The 19,581-nt window shown below is 36.6% G+C and overlaps 1 protein-coding gene across 3 annotated transcripts in view; it reads right to left on the bottom strand.

Annotated features, from left to right (window-relative positions):
* Positions 1 to 15,492, bottom strand: part of LOC131155543 (uncharacterized) — a 53,098-nt gene extending 37,606 nt beyond the window's left edge. Inside the window, exons 1-3 of one of the 3 annotated variants that reach the window (XM_058108765.1) lie at positions 15,029 to 15,492; positions 11,101 to 14,671; positions 10,930 to 11,016 (exon numbers count right to left, since the gene is read on the bottom strand). In XM_058108765.1, coding sequence (XP_057964748.1) covers positions 10,930 to 11,016; positions 11,101 to 14,208 — 3,195 coding nt within the window. In that variant the 5' untranslated portion in view covers positions 14,209 to 14,671; positions 15,029 to 15,492. Of the gene's footprint in view, positions 1 to 10,929; positions 11,017 to 11,100 lie in introns of all 3 variants that reach the window. The other 2 variants (XM_058108763.1, XM_058108764.1) reach the window with 2 other exon arrangements.
* Positions 15,493 to 19,581: the final 4,089 nt, after the last annotated feature.

Here is a 19,581-nt window from a genome sequence, read left to right as displayed (position 1 = left end):
AACCTTTTTAATTCTATGTACTACATCTTCTTCAACTCCTTTAGCCTGCATAATGGATCCAAGATATCTAAATCTATCAATGCTATTAACCTCTTGATTATCAAGTTTAATCTTCTCTCTAATGCTACTCATTACATTACGGAAATTACATTTCATATATTCTGTCTTATTCCTACTTATCTTGAATCTTGAACCTTTTAGACTCTAATGTGACTCTCCAAAGTTCTAGCTTAGATTCCACTCCTACTATCATCAATCAACACAATATCATCTTCAAACAACATACACCAAGGGATCTCACTTTGGATATTCTTAGTTCATCAATTACTAAAGTAAAAAGATAAGGACCCAAAGTAGAACCTTGATGTACACCTATTGTGATTGGAAAATCTCTAGATTCACCTCCTACAGTCCTAACACTAGTCACTTGACCTCTGTATAACTACTACAAACTCCTTTCTTTTCTAAGACCCACTAAAGAATTTCCCTGGGTATTCTATCATAAGCTTTTTCTAAGTCAATAAAAAACATATGCAAGTTCCTCTTCTTTTCCCTAAACTTTTCCATTAAACTTCTTAAAAGATAAATAACTTCTGTTGAAGATCTCCCAAGCATAAAACCAAATTGATTTTTTGAAATCTTTGTTTTTAATCATATTCTAGGGTACACAAGTACTAATGTACTTTTCCCCCATTCTTCTGGCATTTTCTAGGTTTTTATAATAGTGTTGAATAGATTAGTTAACCAAACATTCCTTTTTCCCCAAAACATTTCCAAACTTCAATTGGTATCCTATTTGGTCCTATAAACTTCCCATTTTTCATCTTTTTTAATGCCATCTCAACTGCACGGTCTCTAATTTTGCAAATAAACCTTCTATTTTTAGTCTTCCCCTCATTTGTCACTTCCAAGTTCAATCTTTTCTTTTGGTTTTCATTAAACAACTTATCAAAGTATATCCCTACCACCTCTCTTTTATGTCTTCTTCTCTAATTAAGACATTATCATTCTCGTCCTTTATACATTTTACATCACCTAAATCTTTGCATTTTCTTTCTCTAACTCTAGCAAGTTTATAAATGTCTTTTTCTCCTTCTTTTGTATCTAGTTTAGAACAAAAAGTATCATAAGCTCTATGTTTAGCTTCACAAAGTCTTTTTTGCATTTTTCCTTGTTTCTTTATATTTTACAAGATTTTCTATATTTTTACAATTTTATCGTATTTTATACCAATTTCTTTTTGTCTTAACAGCTTTTAGGACTTCTTGATCCCATCACCAACTTTCTTTACTTCCCGAGTATCTTCGCTTGGACTCACCTAAAACCTCTTTTTCTATCCTTACGATAGAATTTGCCATTTTATTCCAAATAGTATTTGCATCAACCTTATCCCCTACTCTTTGTTCGTTTTATCTTTAAATTTTACTATATTATCTTCTTTTAAGTTCCACCATCTAGTTCTCTTGCATTGATTTATGTTACACATCCATTTTTTAATGTATATCTAAGACTAAGACTCTATGTTCTGTAGCCAAACATTCACCTGGAATCACTTTACAATCCTTACAAGATAGACGATCCCTGTTCTTAGTTAAGAAGAAATCTATTTGGATTTTATTATACCCACTCTTGAAGGGTATTAAGTGTTCTTCTTTTTTTATAAAGCAAGTATTCAACAAAACCAAATCGTAAGGCAAGGCAAAATCAAATATTGTATACCGGCCTCATTTTTATTTCCATATCCATGGTCTCCATGTATCCTCTCATATCCTATATGACTTTCCAACGTGACCATTCAAATCAATCCCTATGAATATCTTTTCAGACATTGGTATCCATTGTAAAACATTATATGTATCTTCCTAAAATTGTCTTTTAACATTTTCTACTAATCCTATTTAGGAAGCATACACACTAATGATGTTCACTATCTCCAAGCCTAAAGCTATCCTGATTTTAATGATCCTATCCCCTATTCTTTTAACATCTACTACATCATCTTTTCGGTCTATCCACAATAATACTCAACTCAATTTTATGTTTCTCTATACTAGTGTACCAAAGTTTAAATCCTGATTTTTTAATTTCTCCAGCTTTCTCTCCTACCCATTTCATCTCTTGAAGACAAATTAAGTTAATTTTCCTCCTAAACATTATTTCCACTATTTCCGTACTTTTTCCCATAAGAGTTCCTAGATTCCAAGTTGCTAATCTAATCTTAGTTTCTTGTGCTAACTTATTTATCCTCTCCCTTTTATATTGACCCGGTCTATTCCCTTGACCTAGGTGAATTTGATAATAATTCATGATAGTAAGATCTGACAAAGTTTTACGCTGGCTGTCAACTACCTAACACAACCCTGTTCCTTTACCCGGGCTTGAGACCAGATGTGTGTACAAAGAATTTTTTCTACACAAGCGAAGTAAATGTTTGCGCTTTTTTTTTTTTTTCTCAAACTTATTTCACATGGAAAATTTTCTAAATCACACCCTACAACTAGTAGAAACCACACACACAATACAATGCATTTTAAAAATAAATAAATAAATAAATTTAAAGCATACAATTTTGGTGTGAATCCAAGCTAGACTAAAATTTAAAAACCATGCAATAGTACTTTTCGAAAAATTTTGTACATTCTAAAACTTGCTAATGAAAAAAATAAAAACACAAAAATGCATATATTAAGTCTACAAATCAAAAACACAAAATCTTCACTACTAAGTACTAACCAACTAATGGAAAATTTATAAATAATAGTAATAAGAAAAGAAATAACAAGAGAGGAGAAGATCTCATCAATGACTGAAATTAAAAAGGAAATGACAACCTCTTAAAAAATCATACAGTAAGTACCCTTTGACGCAAGAAAATTGGTGCTGCTAACAAAAATCAATCGAAGAATATTTAAGCAACGAGGGATTGCAAGAATTCTTCAATCTAAATTCAAGATTCAAATCCCCATAAAATATTTATTGCTTTTTCAGGATTTTAGGGCTGAAGAAACATGAATCCTTGGAATTGTTTTAATCTTTGTAGAAAAGAAAGGAAAAGAAAGGCGGGAAAGGAAGTTTGGAGAGGGGATCTGTTTGGTTGGTGAAAAAACAAAACCAAAACAACAGAATAGAAAAAAGCAAAACGAAAGAAAGAAAACAAAATTCAATCAATGAAGCAACAATGAAAACAAAAGATATAGATCAAAGACTGACCACAACTATCTAATATTTTAAAAAATATTCATGGAAACAAAAATTATCAAGAACACACATAAGTTCACAATAAATCATAATGAACAACTATATAGGGTTTCAAGACATACTCATCATCACATTAAGCCTAAAACCCTTCGAATCAAACAGAAATATGAAATCAAAGAACTGGAGGTTGGATGAAGAAGGAAGCGTACCAGCTGCAAAAACAGGAGACGCAGAACACAAGGCAAAGGAGATTCGCAAGAACTGTTAACCAAACTCAAATTGAACCGAAAGACCCCCGAACTATTGCTTTTCTCTTTTACTTTTCAAAGAACATCGAAAGAATAAGCACAACATATTGGAAAGAACAAAATTTCGGAAGAAGATGTTGCAGAAGAATGCTGGAAGAAGATGATGCACTATCACTTGAATTTTCTTCAATTTTGTTTCAAAAATCTCAAGGGAAAACCCAATTTATTGCAGCTGGAGGCAATTTCTCATGAATTTGGAAGCAGGAAAACAGTCTTGAAATTTCCACTTGCAGATCGCAAGAGTGTAGGGCCTGTGCGCCGCCAGCGATGTGTCTTCGGCGATGGTTCCTTGCCAAAAGAGGCTGTGTCTTAGCCGGAGGACAAGGAAGCTTCGTCGCCAACAGACGGAGGAGGATGCTGCGCTGCCGGCCAAGAGGAGGGAGAAAACGAAAAACGATGTATGGAATTTAGGCATGGTAGAAAAGAGTACATGCAAGGGGTAAATGGGTGTGGATCAGACACAAGGTCTGAATGGGATGACTGATTATGAAGTTTCAAATTTTCCTTAAAGAAAAAGATTAATTAAGAGAGAAATTTCTGTTTGGGTTTCGAATCTCCAGTTTTAAGTTTGAGGAAATTTTATTTTGTAGTTAAAATTTCTCTGATATTTTGAGATTTCAATAAATTTCAGATGATTCATGGAAATTTTGCAAGATTAAAATTGACTGCCATTTCAATTTCGAGGGCGGTGGAAAGTGAACATTTTGATGGAAATTTTGACAATTTCTCAGAAATTAAGACCCTGGTTTTGTTTATCATTTGTTTATCTCTCCATGAACTGTCAGACTGCACGTGCAGGGGAGTGTTAACTGTTGAGGCCTGATATACATTGTTGGCCACAACCTAATAGCTTAAGCTTTTAGGTAAAGTGGTATCTAACATTAATTAAAAAAAAACTCTCAATCATTTTATCAGTATATGCATTTCATCAGAATTAGGAGTGGAAATATGAAACTCTGATTTTAATATAAATTCACTTACACAGCATATTTACGTAAACAAGTGATGTTGAGTATTTTGATGAAATAAATATATTCACAAAGATTCCATTCGTCGATTTGCATAGAATATAATAGAACTAGACAAAAGTCACACAATCAAGAAGCTTCTCAAATATTTGAAATTAATACACACCCATGCGACAAAAACAAAGGAAAATGTAAGAAATTTCGACTTCAATATTAGATATAGTACACTTGGTAAAAGAAGAGCCAAGTGATCAAGTAGAAGTATTAAAGTTCTCCACCCTGCAGTGAAGGAAGAAGTGAGGCTTCAATTCATTGGACTCACAGCACATCACACGCATATCATGGTTGAGGGCCTCTTAGGGCCTTCTAGTGTTTAACAAATCATGTGTGTCAATCCTATTCAGAATCACAATTCAGATAAAAGTCCAAATTTTGAAACGACCTTTGCCTTAGAGATGATGTTGCTCCAAGGGAAGAAACTAAAGGAAGGAGATTTTTTTCATTAGGAAGGAAGAAAGATTCAGTGGTAAAGAGGCCCGATGAATCATTCTCCCAACGTTTCTTGTATTGAACAGAACAAAATGAGCTAGAGCATTAAGTGGTAGCTACGTTATGTTGGTATGTTACAAAGGCACCAAGGGAAGGGGGTATGGTGGGCTTGACAAAGTGGGGTTTGCTGGGCTTGGGCTTAAGCTAGAGAATCCAAGTGATGGGGAGTCGGGGATAACTGCTTCTACTTAGCCTTTCCACCTGACCAAGAGGGCCAAGAGATGGTGGAACAAAATGGGGACCAAAAGAACCAAAATGGTAATAGGGAATAGGCTTGAACAAATAGAGGCCTATTCCGAACTCCTTAAAGCCTCATAAGCTATTGGGCCTGGTGTTAGGAGGCCCAATTTTTGCAAATTTGAATGGGCTGGAGGTGGAGGCCATTTGTTTCTAGTTACTTTCTCCACCATGCTTTTGAATGAGTGTGCAGGGAGCAAACACCTCCGTCCAAGGGCTGATCTGAGCTTTCTTTCTACACCTTGACTCATTCTGGCGAGGCTACTCATAATTGCAGATTCACTGTTATACGAGGAGGTCCAATGATGGGGGCAAGAAATAAAGGACACCGCCGCCAAATGCCTTTTGACTCTCTGGAGACCATATGCAGATGGAGGCAAGGGCTCCAAAGATTTTCCCCCCCTTTCAACTGCCAAAGTCCTAACATGAGGAGAATCCCCAATACAATGCAATTGGCAAGTCAAGTTCAAAGGCCCAGCTCTTCTAGATGATGCTTTTTCCAGCCTTTTGAGTCAAGACCCTCAAGGAAACGAATAAATCTCGCTCCCCCAAAGTTGATGACAGAGAAGGAGATGAAGTGTCCTAAGGCATTCGTCTTGAGTTGAAGCATTAGGGTTTTATCTCCCTTTCTTGTCTTCCGAGTTCCATAACATTCAAGTGGTTGCTACTTGCTCCTTTCTTAGGCTGCCTCTGGAGCAAAGTGCAAACACACACACGCACACACGCACGCACGCACAAACAAACAAAAAATCACAGGTTGGAAGAGAAATTACCTGTCAAAAGTTGCAAGTGTCACCAAGGTCCCAATGTATTACATGTCCCTCTTCCCTATCCCTAGCTCTGAACTAAAAGACTGGAAAGATATCCAAACATTCCTTTGGGGCAGCACAGGGGATGTTTTTAAGTATCACTTGGTCAAACTCCAACAGCCCTTTCATTCAAGAGGTTTAGGCATCGCTTGTTGGGTTCAGAAAAGCTTACTTGACAAATGACTCTGGAAATTCAAGGAGAAAAAACTCTACATGTAAGTCCTCCAATAGCCCTTTCATTTAAGGGGTTTAGGGATTAGATAGCTTGTTGAGTTCAGCAAAGCTTGCTTGGAAAATGGCTCTGGAGCTTCACAAAGGAGAAAAATCTCAATTGGAGAATGATACTGTGGCAAAATATGGGCTAAAGCATAATGGTCGGATCTACAGAGAAGCTTGTGAGCTAATACGCATGCATGCAGGGACGGGGGTTGGAAGTAGATCCAGAAAGGTGGGGATAATTTCTTCGCTTTAACCAAATTCACTGTGGGTAATGGACATATCAACATCTTCTTGCATGATATTTGGCATGGAACATCACTTCTTTGCACACAATTCCTTGACCTATTCAGCTTGGCACAGGACAGAGATGCATGAGATAGTTTGTTTTATCATCTTTAAAATAATGGAGCCATGCTGGACATACCTGTTGGAAGTGCTAGCAACTACGAACTTGACAAATTTTCTGATTTTCTTGGCAAAATTACAGCATGCCCCCTCTGGCAGCACTTGCTGCACTTCAGATAATCCAAGGTGGACCATTGATAAAAATGGCATTATTTTTCATCAGTACCTACTGTAAGAAGCTACACAAATGATATCAGTCCCACGTTCCCCTAGAAAGGCATTTTGAAGACTCCCACTCCTGCCAAAGTTCCCTTCTTTACATAACCAGCATTGGAAAAAGTTCTTACTATTAACAACCTTCATAAAAGGGACATACCTCCTGTTAATAGGTTTTTCTTGTGTGAGATGATGTTGAATCCGTTCATATCCTCCTCCACTGTTCATGGTCGTGGAGCTCTAGGAATCTAGCTCTGACCAGGCACAGGGGCTTACAGCCAAGCAGTTGAGAAGGAGATTTGGGCCGGGGAGTGAACTTATTCTAGGAAAGAGAAGAGAACAGACACGTCCCTGATTCCTCTCACTATCTTTTCGATCAGGTGGAAAGAAAAGGAACCAAAAGGCTTTCAAGTATTAAAGGTATCTAGCATATACACTAAACCAATTAGTGTGAGTGCTATGGTGATCATAAACAAGGTAGATGACAAACTATCAACAAGGCAAGAACCAACCTTGCAAATTCCTTAATATATGTTAGCAGGAGAAGGTTCATGATGTACCTTTGACCTTTATTCAAGGGTCCAATCCCAGGGATCATGAATTTTAGGATCCAATGACAGAGAAGGTCAGCAGAGGTTAACCAAGGATAAATTACCATAAAACAATCAACTCTCCCATCTGTCTCCCTCATTCTAGCAACAATAGTGCTCTCTTGGGCATTGCAACAACCATTTTCCAACCATATTATCCAAATCAAACCAGCCTCTCCACTTTTGGGAAAATTACAACCTCAAGTATACGAACCCTTTTCATATTTGGATGATCCTAGGAGTTGGGCCCTTCATTCAATCTAATAGAATCCGATTCAATTTGGCAGTGTGATTTGGTTTGGCCAAAAAATACAGTTGGTTTCAAAATCTACTCAATACGTTAAAGTGTTCATTTGATTTTCCATTTTTCTAAAGCTACATGCACGCAAACACAAATGCACACATGTTCATGTGTACCTATGTGCATGCATGCATACACGCATATACACACACACAAACACATACATATGTATGTATTTATGCATGCATGTACATATGTGTGTATGTGTACATTCATGTAAATATATATACATAATATATCATATTTGGGCTCATGTACTAGGCTAAATAATGGCTCAAATTGAATTAGAAACCAAACCATAACATTTCAGTTCAATTTGGTTGGGCTTCTATACTAAAAAACTGCTTGGTTCAGTTCGAAAAATTCTTAAACTGAAAATTTTTGTTTAGTTTCAACATTCCTCCTTACCGCACCAAACCATACCATGCACACCCCTATCATGCAGGACATGTTAGCCCTTCTGTTTATATGATTACTAATATAATAAATACAAGTTTCAAACCATGCAACTTGTAAGAAAATTTAGAATGAATGCTAAGTGGCTAGTTATTAATCTCACTATCCATTGTGAATGCAACATGTGACCAAAAATTGACTAGTCCAAATACAATTGATGTGTCAAAAATACTCCCCTTTTTTTATATATTTTGTGAAAGAAAGCCAACACCAGGCAGCATAATCGAATTACAACCAACATACAATTTGGGGGAGAGAGAGAAAGGACAGGAAGGGGAAGAAGAGGAGGAGATCCAAGGGTGGAAATCACATGTTCACTTTCGATTCAAATTCATCAAAAACCACCTCTTGCATGACTTTCACACACTGTTTATAAGAAAGTCTATGATACAAGAAATTACACAAATACCCCTCAAAATACATCAAATTAGAAACACACCCCAAAATGCGAAAATATTACGAAGACATAGGACAAGAAGCCAAACCATGGGTAAACCCTTCTAGATTAATTCAAAAGAATTGCACCAAGGGATTGTTTGATTAGTTAATAGTTTATTGGGTGTTTATTTTAAATAAATAATAAACTTTTTATATTATAAATTTATAAATGTCCGAAGTGAAAACAAAGGTCTTTTCCCTAAGTTGATTTCCAGTTCTTTAATGCATCTTACAATTAAATTACTAGATAGAATCATTGCTTGTCAAAGAGCAAAGAACGATTATACGTTATCTTGTTCAAATACTGCCCCTCGAGTTCTATATTATGGTACTAGTCATTCAGCTTGGCTTCAGGTTGCACTTTTCTGCATTCAAGGGTTTGATGTCATGTTGCCCCTTTGGAGGAGGGCTTGATAGATTTATTTAAACTTCAACTTTTCAAGCAGTAATTTGGTTTCTATGGGAAAGAGATGCAAAATTGTTTCCAAACTAGCTTACATATTTGAAATATATTAGAAAAAAGAGCAAGAAGGTACAAGTTCATATGGATACTGACGTAATTCTAGCATTCAACAACTATATATATCTGTGTGTGTGTGTGTGTGTATAATGAGTGAAAATTTGGCTTTTTTCTTTCTCGCATAATTCCATTCCTAGTTCTCTCTATAATCTCAACAAACTCAAATTGGTGTTGGAACAAGGGATCTAACTCAATTCTGCTCTCCTTCCCTTTCTCATTCTATTTCTCCTGTTCTTCTGTTATCCTTTCTTTCCCATTTCCTTTTCTTGAATTCCTTTGAGAATTAGTTGTGAAAGATTATCCCAGGATAATATGTTAATTTCAAAACTCATAACTCTTCTACAACAAAATCACAATGGTTTCTGACAATCTTGAACAAAGAAATTCACCGAAAGAAGTGGAATATGAAAACAAAGAGTGGAGGAAGGAAAAAATAAAGAAGAAATAGAAGAAAAAAAAAGTAGATAAAGCAGGTGATATCTTCACAAAGGTCAAGGGAAGGGGTCTGTTTCTGATATGTATAAGAAGCTACACATGATTAATATCCATTCTCCAGTGGGTTTATAACTCATGAGGTTATAAGGCATTAAGTGTATTGCAGTAATTCTAGTTTTAAAGTATTTAATATACATGCAATTAGCAATCTGGACCTAATTTGTATTTTCTCTACCACATACCATATAATAATTCTCTCCATATTCTATATATAAGTAGCAAGCTGGCTCTAATTTGGGTTTTCTCTTTCTCACATTATTGCACACAGTAACTCTTTCCATATACTTTACAAATCTGATGGGAAAGAAACCAATTACCTTTCTGGGGCGGGGAGCTGGGGGTGGGGGTGAGGTGGTGGGAGCCAGTACCTCTTATGAATCTGAAGGCATCCTTTTTGATAAATTTCAAGAGAGTGAGATCAGTTTGATATACTAACTTTAATTCTCTTTTGCTAGGTGATAAATTGATCCACCAACCTACTACAAGAATAGTAAAAGCAACTGCGTTTAGGAGCATGGATTTCAGTCCTTGGATTTGGATGAGTGGATTTGGACAAATTTCAATACAATTTTATATAACATTTTATCCAAATCCAATACAAATTCAAATCAAAGGACTTCTCAAACATAGGGTTAACAATCCACTAGGTATGGGGTTATCTTCAGGGATCACAGGCCACATATTATCTTTATTATTTCTATTAAGTTCATATTATCTCTAGTTTTTAAGGGATAGTGGATAGATACCACTAGAGCAGAATTTGGGGATTTTTATTGTTTTGAAGAAGGTTTCTCAACCAGGCTATCTAACACTGTCATTAATGGTGACACTCCTGTTGTCACTATAAATTAGTTAATTGAGTGGGCCTTGAGAATATGCTCAACCTCACCTGTTAAGATTACTTATCAATATCTCTGCATCTCTACTTTAACAGTAGATCCTTGGACAGTTTTATCTACATTAATGACTTTGTTTTCATTCACTTCTTTCTTTAACTTCATTCTGATTTTATTTTCATTTTTTAAGACATCTTGTCCTTTTCTTCTCTTTTTGATTTTCTTTTGTTCCTTTACCAGACAGCTGCTTTTTCTACAGAAAAAAATATATGTTTCTTCATTTTCCTGGACAAGGCCTGCAATGCCCTAATAATGCATAACCTGCTCTATTTGTTAGCCAGATAACAAAACAGAAAATTCAGCACAGAACCATTTTTAAGAGGTATTTATGCAACAAAACAAAAGGATTCAAACTGAAGAGATATTAAGATACTGGAACCAAACCTGCAACCCATAGATGCCAGCTTCTATTTCTGCTATCATTGCATCACTGATAGATTCATCCTTATCTCTATCATCAGTTTTAGTTTCCTATATAAAACCAGGCAACGGTTGAGAACTGCAATTGCATAGTAAATTTTAAAACCAGCTAAAGACAGTAAATAAAAGTGTTACCTCAAACTCTGGAATAATGCTTTCTGGCTCTGGTGGACTGGGGGATAGAATTTCACCACTTGCATTCGCTACATGTGGGACAACTGTTGTGAACGATCTATTGACAGGAGCCATATTATCAGTCATATCTTCCACAGTGACCACAGACTCCACCTGACTCTTTTCACTACATCTATCTAGGGGCTTTGTTTGGGCCAATAAAATATCTTCTAGCTTTGAATTTTCACAAGCAGATCCACTGGGACCCACAAATTCAATCTCCAGATCAGGTTCATCTTCACAGTAAGCATTGAGGATAGATACCTCCCTCCTATGAGCAGTATCTTTTGCTGGATTCTCCAACAATTGGGGGGTTAAACACTTCTGCAAGTTTGAGCTCAGATCTGCATCATCAAAAACTGCAGGAGATGGATCTCCAGAGCTTATTATCATGGGTTGTTGGACATTCATATCTTTCTGACTTACAGCAGGTTGCAACCCAGAGGGATCATCAGAGATGAGGACACTGGATTGCACACTAAGCAAATCAGTCAGAGTATTGTCACCACAAGACTGTTGCTTGGGACTAGGAAATGTGCCTGCAATTTCGGTGGTCAATGATGCATTACTTCCTAGTTCACTACTGACCATAGTAGTCAAACAAGGCCACTGGTCTCTGGCATTTTCTTGGCCCTTGACAAGTTGATCAGATGCAGTCTCATCCCAGAGGGAGTTTTGGGTATCTGCAAAAGGTTCCAAATTAATGTCCAATGTCGGAGTCAGAACCTTTGAGACTTGTAACCCTTCTTTAGAAGCATTAACACCATGGGTACATGTGGGGTTTTCATCCAAGAGGGAGTTTTGAGTATCTGCAGAAGGTTCTGAATTGGTGCTCAATGTAGGAACCAGAACCTTAGAGACTTGTACATCTTCATTAGAAGTGTTAACACCATGGGTAGATGTTGGGTTGCAGTTGATGTTTGGCATATTTATCTTACATTCCATGGCAATAGCAGGTGAGATACTGTCAAAAAGATTGCCATCCTGATGCAAAAATGGGTCTTTTGCATCAATCCTATTCATCAAGTTGTGAATCAAAGGATTATTGTTATCATGGTTAGTTAAACTGGGTTTATTTACATCTCCTGTGTCCGCTTCATATTTCTCATTAGGACTATTGTTAACCCCATGAATAGGTTCCTTCCTGCTAGATGATTCTGAACACAGAGACCAATCAAGCGTATCTAATCTGCTCTCAAAGCCTGTAGGCCCAATATCTTCGATCTTGTTTTCTGCTTGGGGATTGAGAAGAGCCGTATTCTCATATGGCTGCATTGATATTCCTTGCAAGGCACCAGATACTGGAAGTGAAGATAACTGTGTATTTGCAAAACTTAAAGGGGAAGATGGACTTGTTCCTTCCTGGGAACAGTAAATTGACCTCCCTCCTTGCTGCTGCAGCTGTGGATCAGAAAATGCATGTGGCATCCCGTGAGAAGAACCAACAGGATCATTAGATCCTGAAAACAGACTCATAGGATCTTCTGGGCGTGAGCTCGGCTTTTCAGAGTGGAATGTCCGTTCCTTAAGGATAGGCCTCTCACCTAAGTATCCATCAAAATCATTATTATTTTGATCAAGAACAACAGAAGCCACATATTCACTGCTCGGACTGCGGTTGTGGAAATGCACTTCATGGGGTCGGTGCGAGTGACTGGCATCAACTGGCAAATTAGGGTGGTGCAAATTCATCACATTTACAGCCCTCTGTGTTGGATGATAATAGACAGAAGAATTGATAAAAGAGGTTTGAGGTTGAGGTTGTACTTGAAGGGTTATAAAAGAGCTGCTGCTTTCATTGCTTCCCTGACAAGAGTTATCCTTGTGCGATTGTATGTGGACATTCTTGGAATCTCCTTGCTGACCAGGCAATGGAGAAAAGGGAGGAGACTGATAGGGAGGCCTGAACATATTCTGAGGCTCATGTAAAAACTGAGTAGGTTGCATGACATTAACACAGCCCTTATTCTCTAAAGGATGCAACAAAGTGGGAGGATTTTTGTGAAAGCTTAGATTCTGAACCAAATTAGTTCCCATTTGATTAGCTGGGCTTGCTGGACATTGGCCACTACAGTTATTTTGAGGACTAGGATCTATTAAGCTGTTCACAGCAGCAACATATTGATAATCACGATTAGTCTGCTGAATACTGCTTGTGTCAAAGCAAGATGTGCTTTCTGGTTCACACAGTGGAATCAGAAAAATACGAAGTCTCTGAGAGCCGCCAAGCCTTTCAAGCCCATGGTATTCCTCTATCATGTTCTGAAGATCCTCATCAGAAGACACAGATATAAGGGCATCAAGATCCTCACCTGGAAGCTGGTACTTGATTGTGTGAGGTTGGAAGCAAATACCAGAAGTTTTTTTCTCAAGTTCTTCCCATGAAACATTTTGTTTTACAGAAATAATATGTGTCTCTCCACGCACATATCTAAGTTTCCCATCAGCTGGCCTCGGCAAGAATTTTCCACCAAAACTACAAAGAAACTTCAACTTACCAGATTGTGAACCATCTGAAGCTCCTGACCCATAAGGGTGATAGGAAGAAGGGGACTCGGATACATAAATGGGTGGAGCAGTTGGTTTGAAACCAACCCATTCCAAATTTGTTTCACCAGCTGCTTTTCTAAAACCATCTCCACCAGCACAATCTTCTTTGCAATATCTTCTTTCCCTCTCAATATAAGCCCCACTATCACCCTCGATGGCATGCCCTCTTGCATAATCAGACTCGTAGATACCAGGACCACATTCAGAGTCCATTATCCTTGACCCAAGAATTCCAGTAAGATCTTCATGCCGCGGCTCACAATTCTGATTGAAATTAAACCCAACTCTCTTCTCACAGCTTTGAGCCATATTAGGTGCAACAGGAACTCTTCTTAGAGCAATGCGATCCTGAAGAAACTCAGAGAACTCTTCACCAGTCTGTACACTGACATTATTATATGCATTCTTTCCCATCAAGCCACTGTCATTTGAAACAACAGGAGCTGATTGTTGCTGGACCCAGTGACCTGTGTAGCCAGGTATCTCACTTGTCATGGTGCAGTTACTGTCTACCAGCATAAGGGGATTTTCCTAGGCCATTGAGATTCAGCTTCTGAATTCAGAATCAACGAGCAGGAAAGTCTCATTATATCATTCAACTAATCACTGGATTCACTACTAGTTCTTTAGTCCACATTGACTAAAGCCCTTTTTTTTCTTACTTTGCTCTCCTTCTTAAATTCTTCAGCTTATGTTGGAAGACAACAAGAATAGAAGAATGCATTTGCACGTCATATGACTGCCATAATAAATCATGCACAAAATTCCCCCGAGTTTCACTATCAAATCAATGTAAACAAGAGGTGTTCTTTTCGGCTGCAACTCTCAACAACGTAGAACAACTGGACTTAACGCTAATTGCTTCCATACACAGAATCCCAAGCAAATCCAATGATTCATACAGAAAGTTTTACTGAATGTCTACAAGACACGCAGAAGAAACATATGCTTGATGACCCACGAAATCTTGTCGTCTGAAAGTCTGAGAAATTGACAAATGAAAGCTGTATTTTAGTGGATCATTTGCTCTTTCAGCAAATATTAACAAAAGCAACGCGGCAACGGTAGTACACAAATTCAAGGAGGAAAAATCTCTAGAAAATAAACCGTTATATCAATGACAAACAGGAGAATATGAATCAATCGAAAATTGTAAGACGCAGTCTCATCATTTCCAATCAAAAGATGGCGTCAGCAGAAAATAGCATAGAATTCGCAGATTGAGAGCGATTTCCAATTGGGTACCAATAAAAAATCGAGATGAGCATCATCAAATCAAAATCCAAATGCCCTCATAAGATTGAATCACATATAAGGACTCAATTTGTTCAGAAGATACCTGCGCATTCGCTTCCTCTTTATTCCTCTGTATTCGAGCTTATGAGACAGGAGATATGAAATTCTGGGTTTGGGTTGGACTGGTGGTGAGAACTTGGGCTTGATCGCTGCACGACGACGATGATGATGATGATGACGATGATGGAGAATCGTTAAAAGAAGTGGTGGCTAACGCTGCAGGTTCATTCTCACTGCGACATTGCCGAGAATCAGGCGGCATCGACCCAGGAGCGGCCTTTACCCTCTCTTTTTTTTGTTTTTTTCTTTTGTTGGAGGGGGTATGCGGGACAGGGCTTTACCAGATTCAAAAATTTTCACCAAATTCCGATCTCTCTCCCCACCCAAAAGCTCCTTTTCTCTCTCCAAATCTCCTCCTTTCTTTCTCCCTCTCTCTTAAACTCCACAGTCGCACGCACTCCCTCCGTGTCCTACGTGGATGGGAATTGATGGGTCGGAGGTTCCCACTTGACAATTGCAAGTAGCGGTGGAGAAGAATGATTGGACCCTGCTGATGATATGGGCCTCCCTCTATTACCGGCCCTTGAGCAGCGAGGTCAATCGTGGGTAGCCACGTGGCAGTGGAATGGCCCTTAAGCGTCCAGGACGGTGCTTGGCGGTGGGTCGGTCGGTCGGTCGGTCATCGTCTTTCCTGCCCTGCACATGAATCCAACCACATTGGCCGCCATATAAAAATATTTGAAATTTGATATTATCTTGAACTCAACATTGTAATTAATCATTTCACTTCATTCCATTTTAATTTATTTTTATATTCTTTTATTATTAATTCGATTTTAATTTTTAATATTCATGAATAGATAGTTATCCAAATCAAATCAATATGTATATTTATTTATAATATATATTATTTATTATTATGTAAAAAATATAGTATTAACTTTTTGAGTCCAATCTCTATTTTGATGTCGACAAAGTATCGACATCTTATGTATGCATTTAACATGTGAATAGGTTATCATTTCAGTACAGATACTGAAAAATGGATGTCAGTAGAACTTAAAACTCACATCAACTGCGCATTCCATGGAGAAGGGAAGAGCAAAAGAAGAAGAAAACGTTTATTTTTGTATTGTAAATGCATTTAGTATTTAAGTTTTAGTATGTAATAATGTATTACATACATGATGTGAATGTAAGCTCAAAATAACTATAAACAGACCCTAGGGACCAACACTTTTCACGGAAAAACTTTTTCTTACTAACAAATTGATTAGGGTCAAAGATTATAGATAAAATGAAGTTTGCAAAGACTTCGGTTGACTGACGTTGGATTTTTTGGCTTGATTAAAAAGCCTTGATTGACCGAACTATTTTCAGTTCAAATTTGCTCAGCCAACCGAGCTAAGTCAAAAGTCAAACTTTAATATGGCTCGGTCAACCGACCTAGTTTGAACTCACCTTTCACGGTCGACCGAACTATGAATTTGACTTTTCCACTTTTCCTCGGGCAACCGGTCTTTACTTTTTAAAATAGGCCAGCCAACCAAACATTTTAGCTCAGCTAATTGATCCATAGCCACAGTCGACCAAACCTACGAAGGTTCAAAGATCGCCCTAGTTCAGCCAACTGACCTTATCTTCGGTCAATCGAACCCACAAAAATTTTCAAATTCACTGAGTCTGTTCAGCTGACCAATCCTTTAAGACGGTTGACCGAAGCTCTTGGGTTCAGGTAATTCTAAGCGCTTAAAACGTGTTTAATTTTTATTAAACAAATTTAAAATTTTCTAATATGTCCCTAACAGTTAGTTTTTCCCCAAACTCTATATATACCTTCTCATTACTCAAATTTAAATATAAAATTATGAATAAAAATCCTCCCAAAATATTTTTATGTTTTATTGATTTATACTCTATTACACTTCTCATTTCAAATATCTTTTTGTGAAGAGTATTCATTTTGGGGCATTATACATTTCATTACTATGCTTATACTCTCTCATTCATTTTTTATCATTATTTTTTAGATAGTGAGCTCGAGTTTTTTTTCATACTATTTCTATGATGACCCAAAAATATATATACGATTAAAGCATAATAATAATAATAATAAAATAATAAAAATGGTCATTAAATTAATATCAATACAGAAGTGCTTTTGATCCTTGATTCCATGTTTGATGTCTAAGATAGACCTTGTCTTAGTGAGTGCTTAGAGACCATTGTGGCCTAATCGCTCCCTGGAGGTCGACCTGGTCAAAATGAAATTTGATTAGATAAACAGGACAGACATTGTTTGTACACGTAAATAAGTATATATACATAAAATAATATTTCGACAGACATAATTTGTATAAATAATAATAATAATAATAATAATAATAATAATAATAATATAGATATCCTATGTATGACCCACAAGACTATGTAGGGCCCACATGAGTCCCGAAGTCATGTGGGGTCCACACGAATCTCGAAGTTGTGTATGGCTCATAAATTTGTGTGATGACTATTGAAGTCACGTAGGACCCACTTAGGTCTCGAAATTGTGTGGGGCCCACAAGATCATGTGGGATCTACATGAGTTTTCAAAATTCGAATTTAATTCATTTTCAAAAAAAAAAATACTAAAACATAACTTAAAAATAATAACAATGATAATAATAATAATGATTTTTGAAAAAAAATTAAAAATAAAAATTAATTAATTAAGTAAATTAATTAAAAATTAATCAAATGGGAGTGTCGACAAACACTCTCATTTCTCCCACATGATCCTCATCCCCATCTCATATCTAACCCATACGTAACTCATCCATGTTCATTCATTAATTTTTAAAAAAATTATAATTTCACCCCTCCCCACATTTTTACAAATTCAATTTTCTTTCCCAAAATTTTCTATAAATAGGAAGCTCTCAATATTCATTTTTCAACAAAATATTTTCGAAGGAAGAGAAGGATTAGTGAGTGAAATAATTAGCAATGGAGGGAGAATTTTTGTTATAATTAAAATTCTCACTTACCCACTCTTTTCGATCTCATTTTTTTAAAGATATTCGTTATGATGGTAGCACAAGATTAAGTAATTTGTAAGTAAATTTGATTATGTTAGATTTTTATTTAAAATTTATATCCGAGTTTATTTGTAAGTAATTTTGATTATGTTAGTTATTTTCATAAAATTCTTCCGAGTTTATTTTTACGCATATTTAATTATACCAATTTTATCTTTAATATACTTGCGTTTATTTTTGAGTTAAAAAGTGTTCTAAACCCCTTCGGGTATTTTACAGCATTAATTTTTATTCAAGAAAATATTTTTAACATAAAAATTGTGTGGCATGAGTTTATTTATACGTTACATATTTCACAAAAATATGAGTAAAGATGACATGAGTTGATTTTTTTACGTTGCGTATTTCACGAAAATATGAGTAAACATAAGATTTTCATGATATTATTTTAATTGTACAAATTATATAATAAAATGTTTTTAAAACCCTTTATGGCTCAAACGATACAGAAAATTATGAATGCTCGGTACCACAGTTTAAAGTTTAAACGGATCAGAATGCACCCACACTGTTTACAGAGTGGTTTTATATGATAGTGGATTTGTCCTGTGTCGTGATGTCCCGGACCCGACCCAGAGAACCACTCTCTGGCAAAAATGGGTGCAGCTGCGAATTGGGAAAAAACGGGTGAGTGGTTTTGAAAAAGATATTTTCGTGAAAAACAATGTGTGATGGAGTCGCCACTAACCTTTTGGAGTGCGGTTAGAACACTTAATTGCTACCCCGTTAGGGGTAAAATCGGTCTGTGTCACCAGAGTCGGACTCCGGAGTACGGTTACGTGAGGGGAAGGTATTAGCACCCCCTACGCTCCCGCTCTTACGAACAATACCAGATTAATCAAAAATTATTCCCAAAATAAATCTAATGAGCCTGTCAAAATTACTCCCTTTCAAAAATCAAAAGAATGAAAATACTATATAGGTATTCCTTCAAAACTGGGGCAATCCAATACTCTGGAGAGTCTATGCCCTTCATTGCATTCATTGGAAAGGAAAATCAAGAAAATAAGGTACAAAATACGCTTCCGGGGGTTTTTTGAAATTTGTAGGCTTTTCTAAGTAGAAAAAATACTATTCCGAGAGATTTTTTGAAATTTGTTTGTGATGAAAATGATTTTCTGAGCCTAAAAATATTTTTGTGATTTTTCTAAATGTGAAAACATTTTTTATGATTTTATGTGATTTTTCCCGAACTTCAAAATAGCACAAATAAAAACCATGAAAATAAAAGTATGAAAATATTTTTTGAGATTTTTTGAGAATTTTGTGATTTTTGTGAATTTTTTGGATATCATAATGTACAAGTGAAATGAAGAGAACGAGGGTGAACCAGTTCCGGGAATGATGAACTGGTCAAACGTTGACCGATCCAGGGGAAAAACCAGTTTAAAGTCTTGGTCGAGACCAAGAGTCAACACACATTGCCTCACACTTGGGTTGTGTTCAAGTGTATGTTAGAGTGCATGAATGATGCATGATGCATGTGTGAGCATGAATGCATGATTGTGTGTATGCA

This window comes from Malania oleifera, chromosome 5, assembly GCF_029873635.1.
Source record: "Malania oleifera isolate guangnan ecotype guangnan chromosome 5, ASM2987363v1, whole genome shotgun sequence".
NCBI lineage: Eukaryota > Viridiplantae > Streptophyta > Magnoliopsida > Santalales > Ximeniaceae > Malania > Malania oleifera.
Note: the sequence above shows the minus strand (reverse complement) of the source record. Positions and strands in the feature narration are given on the sequence as shown.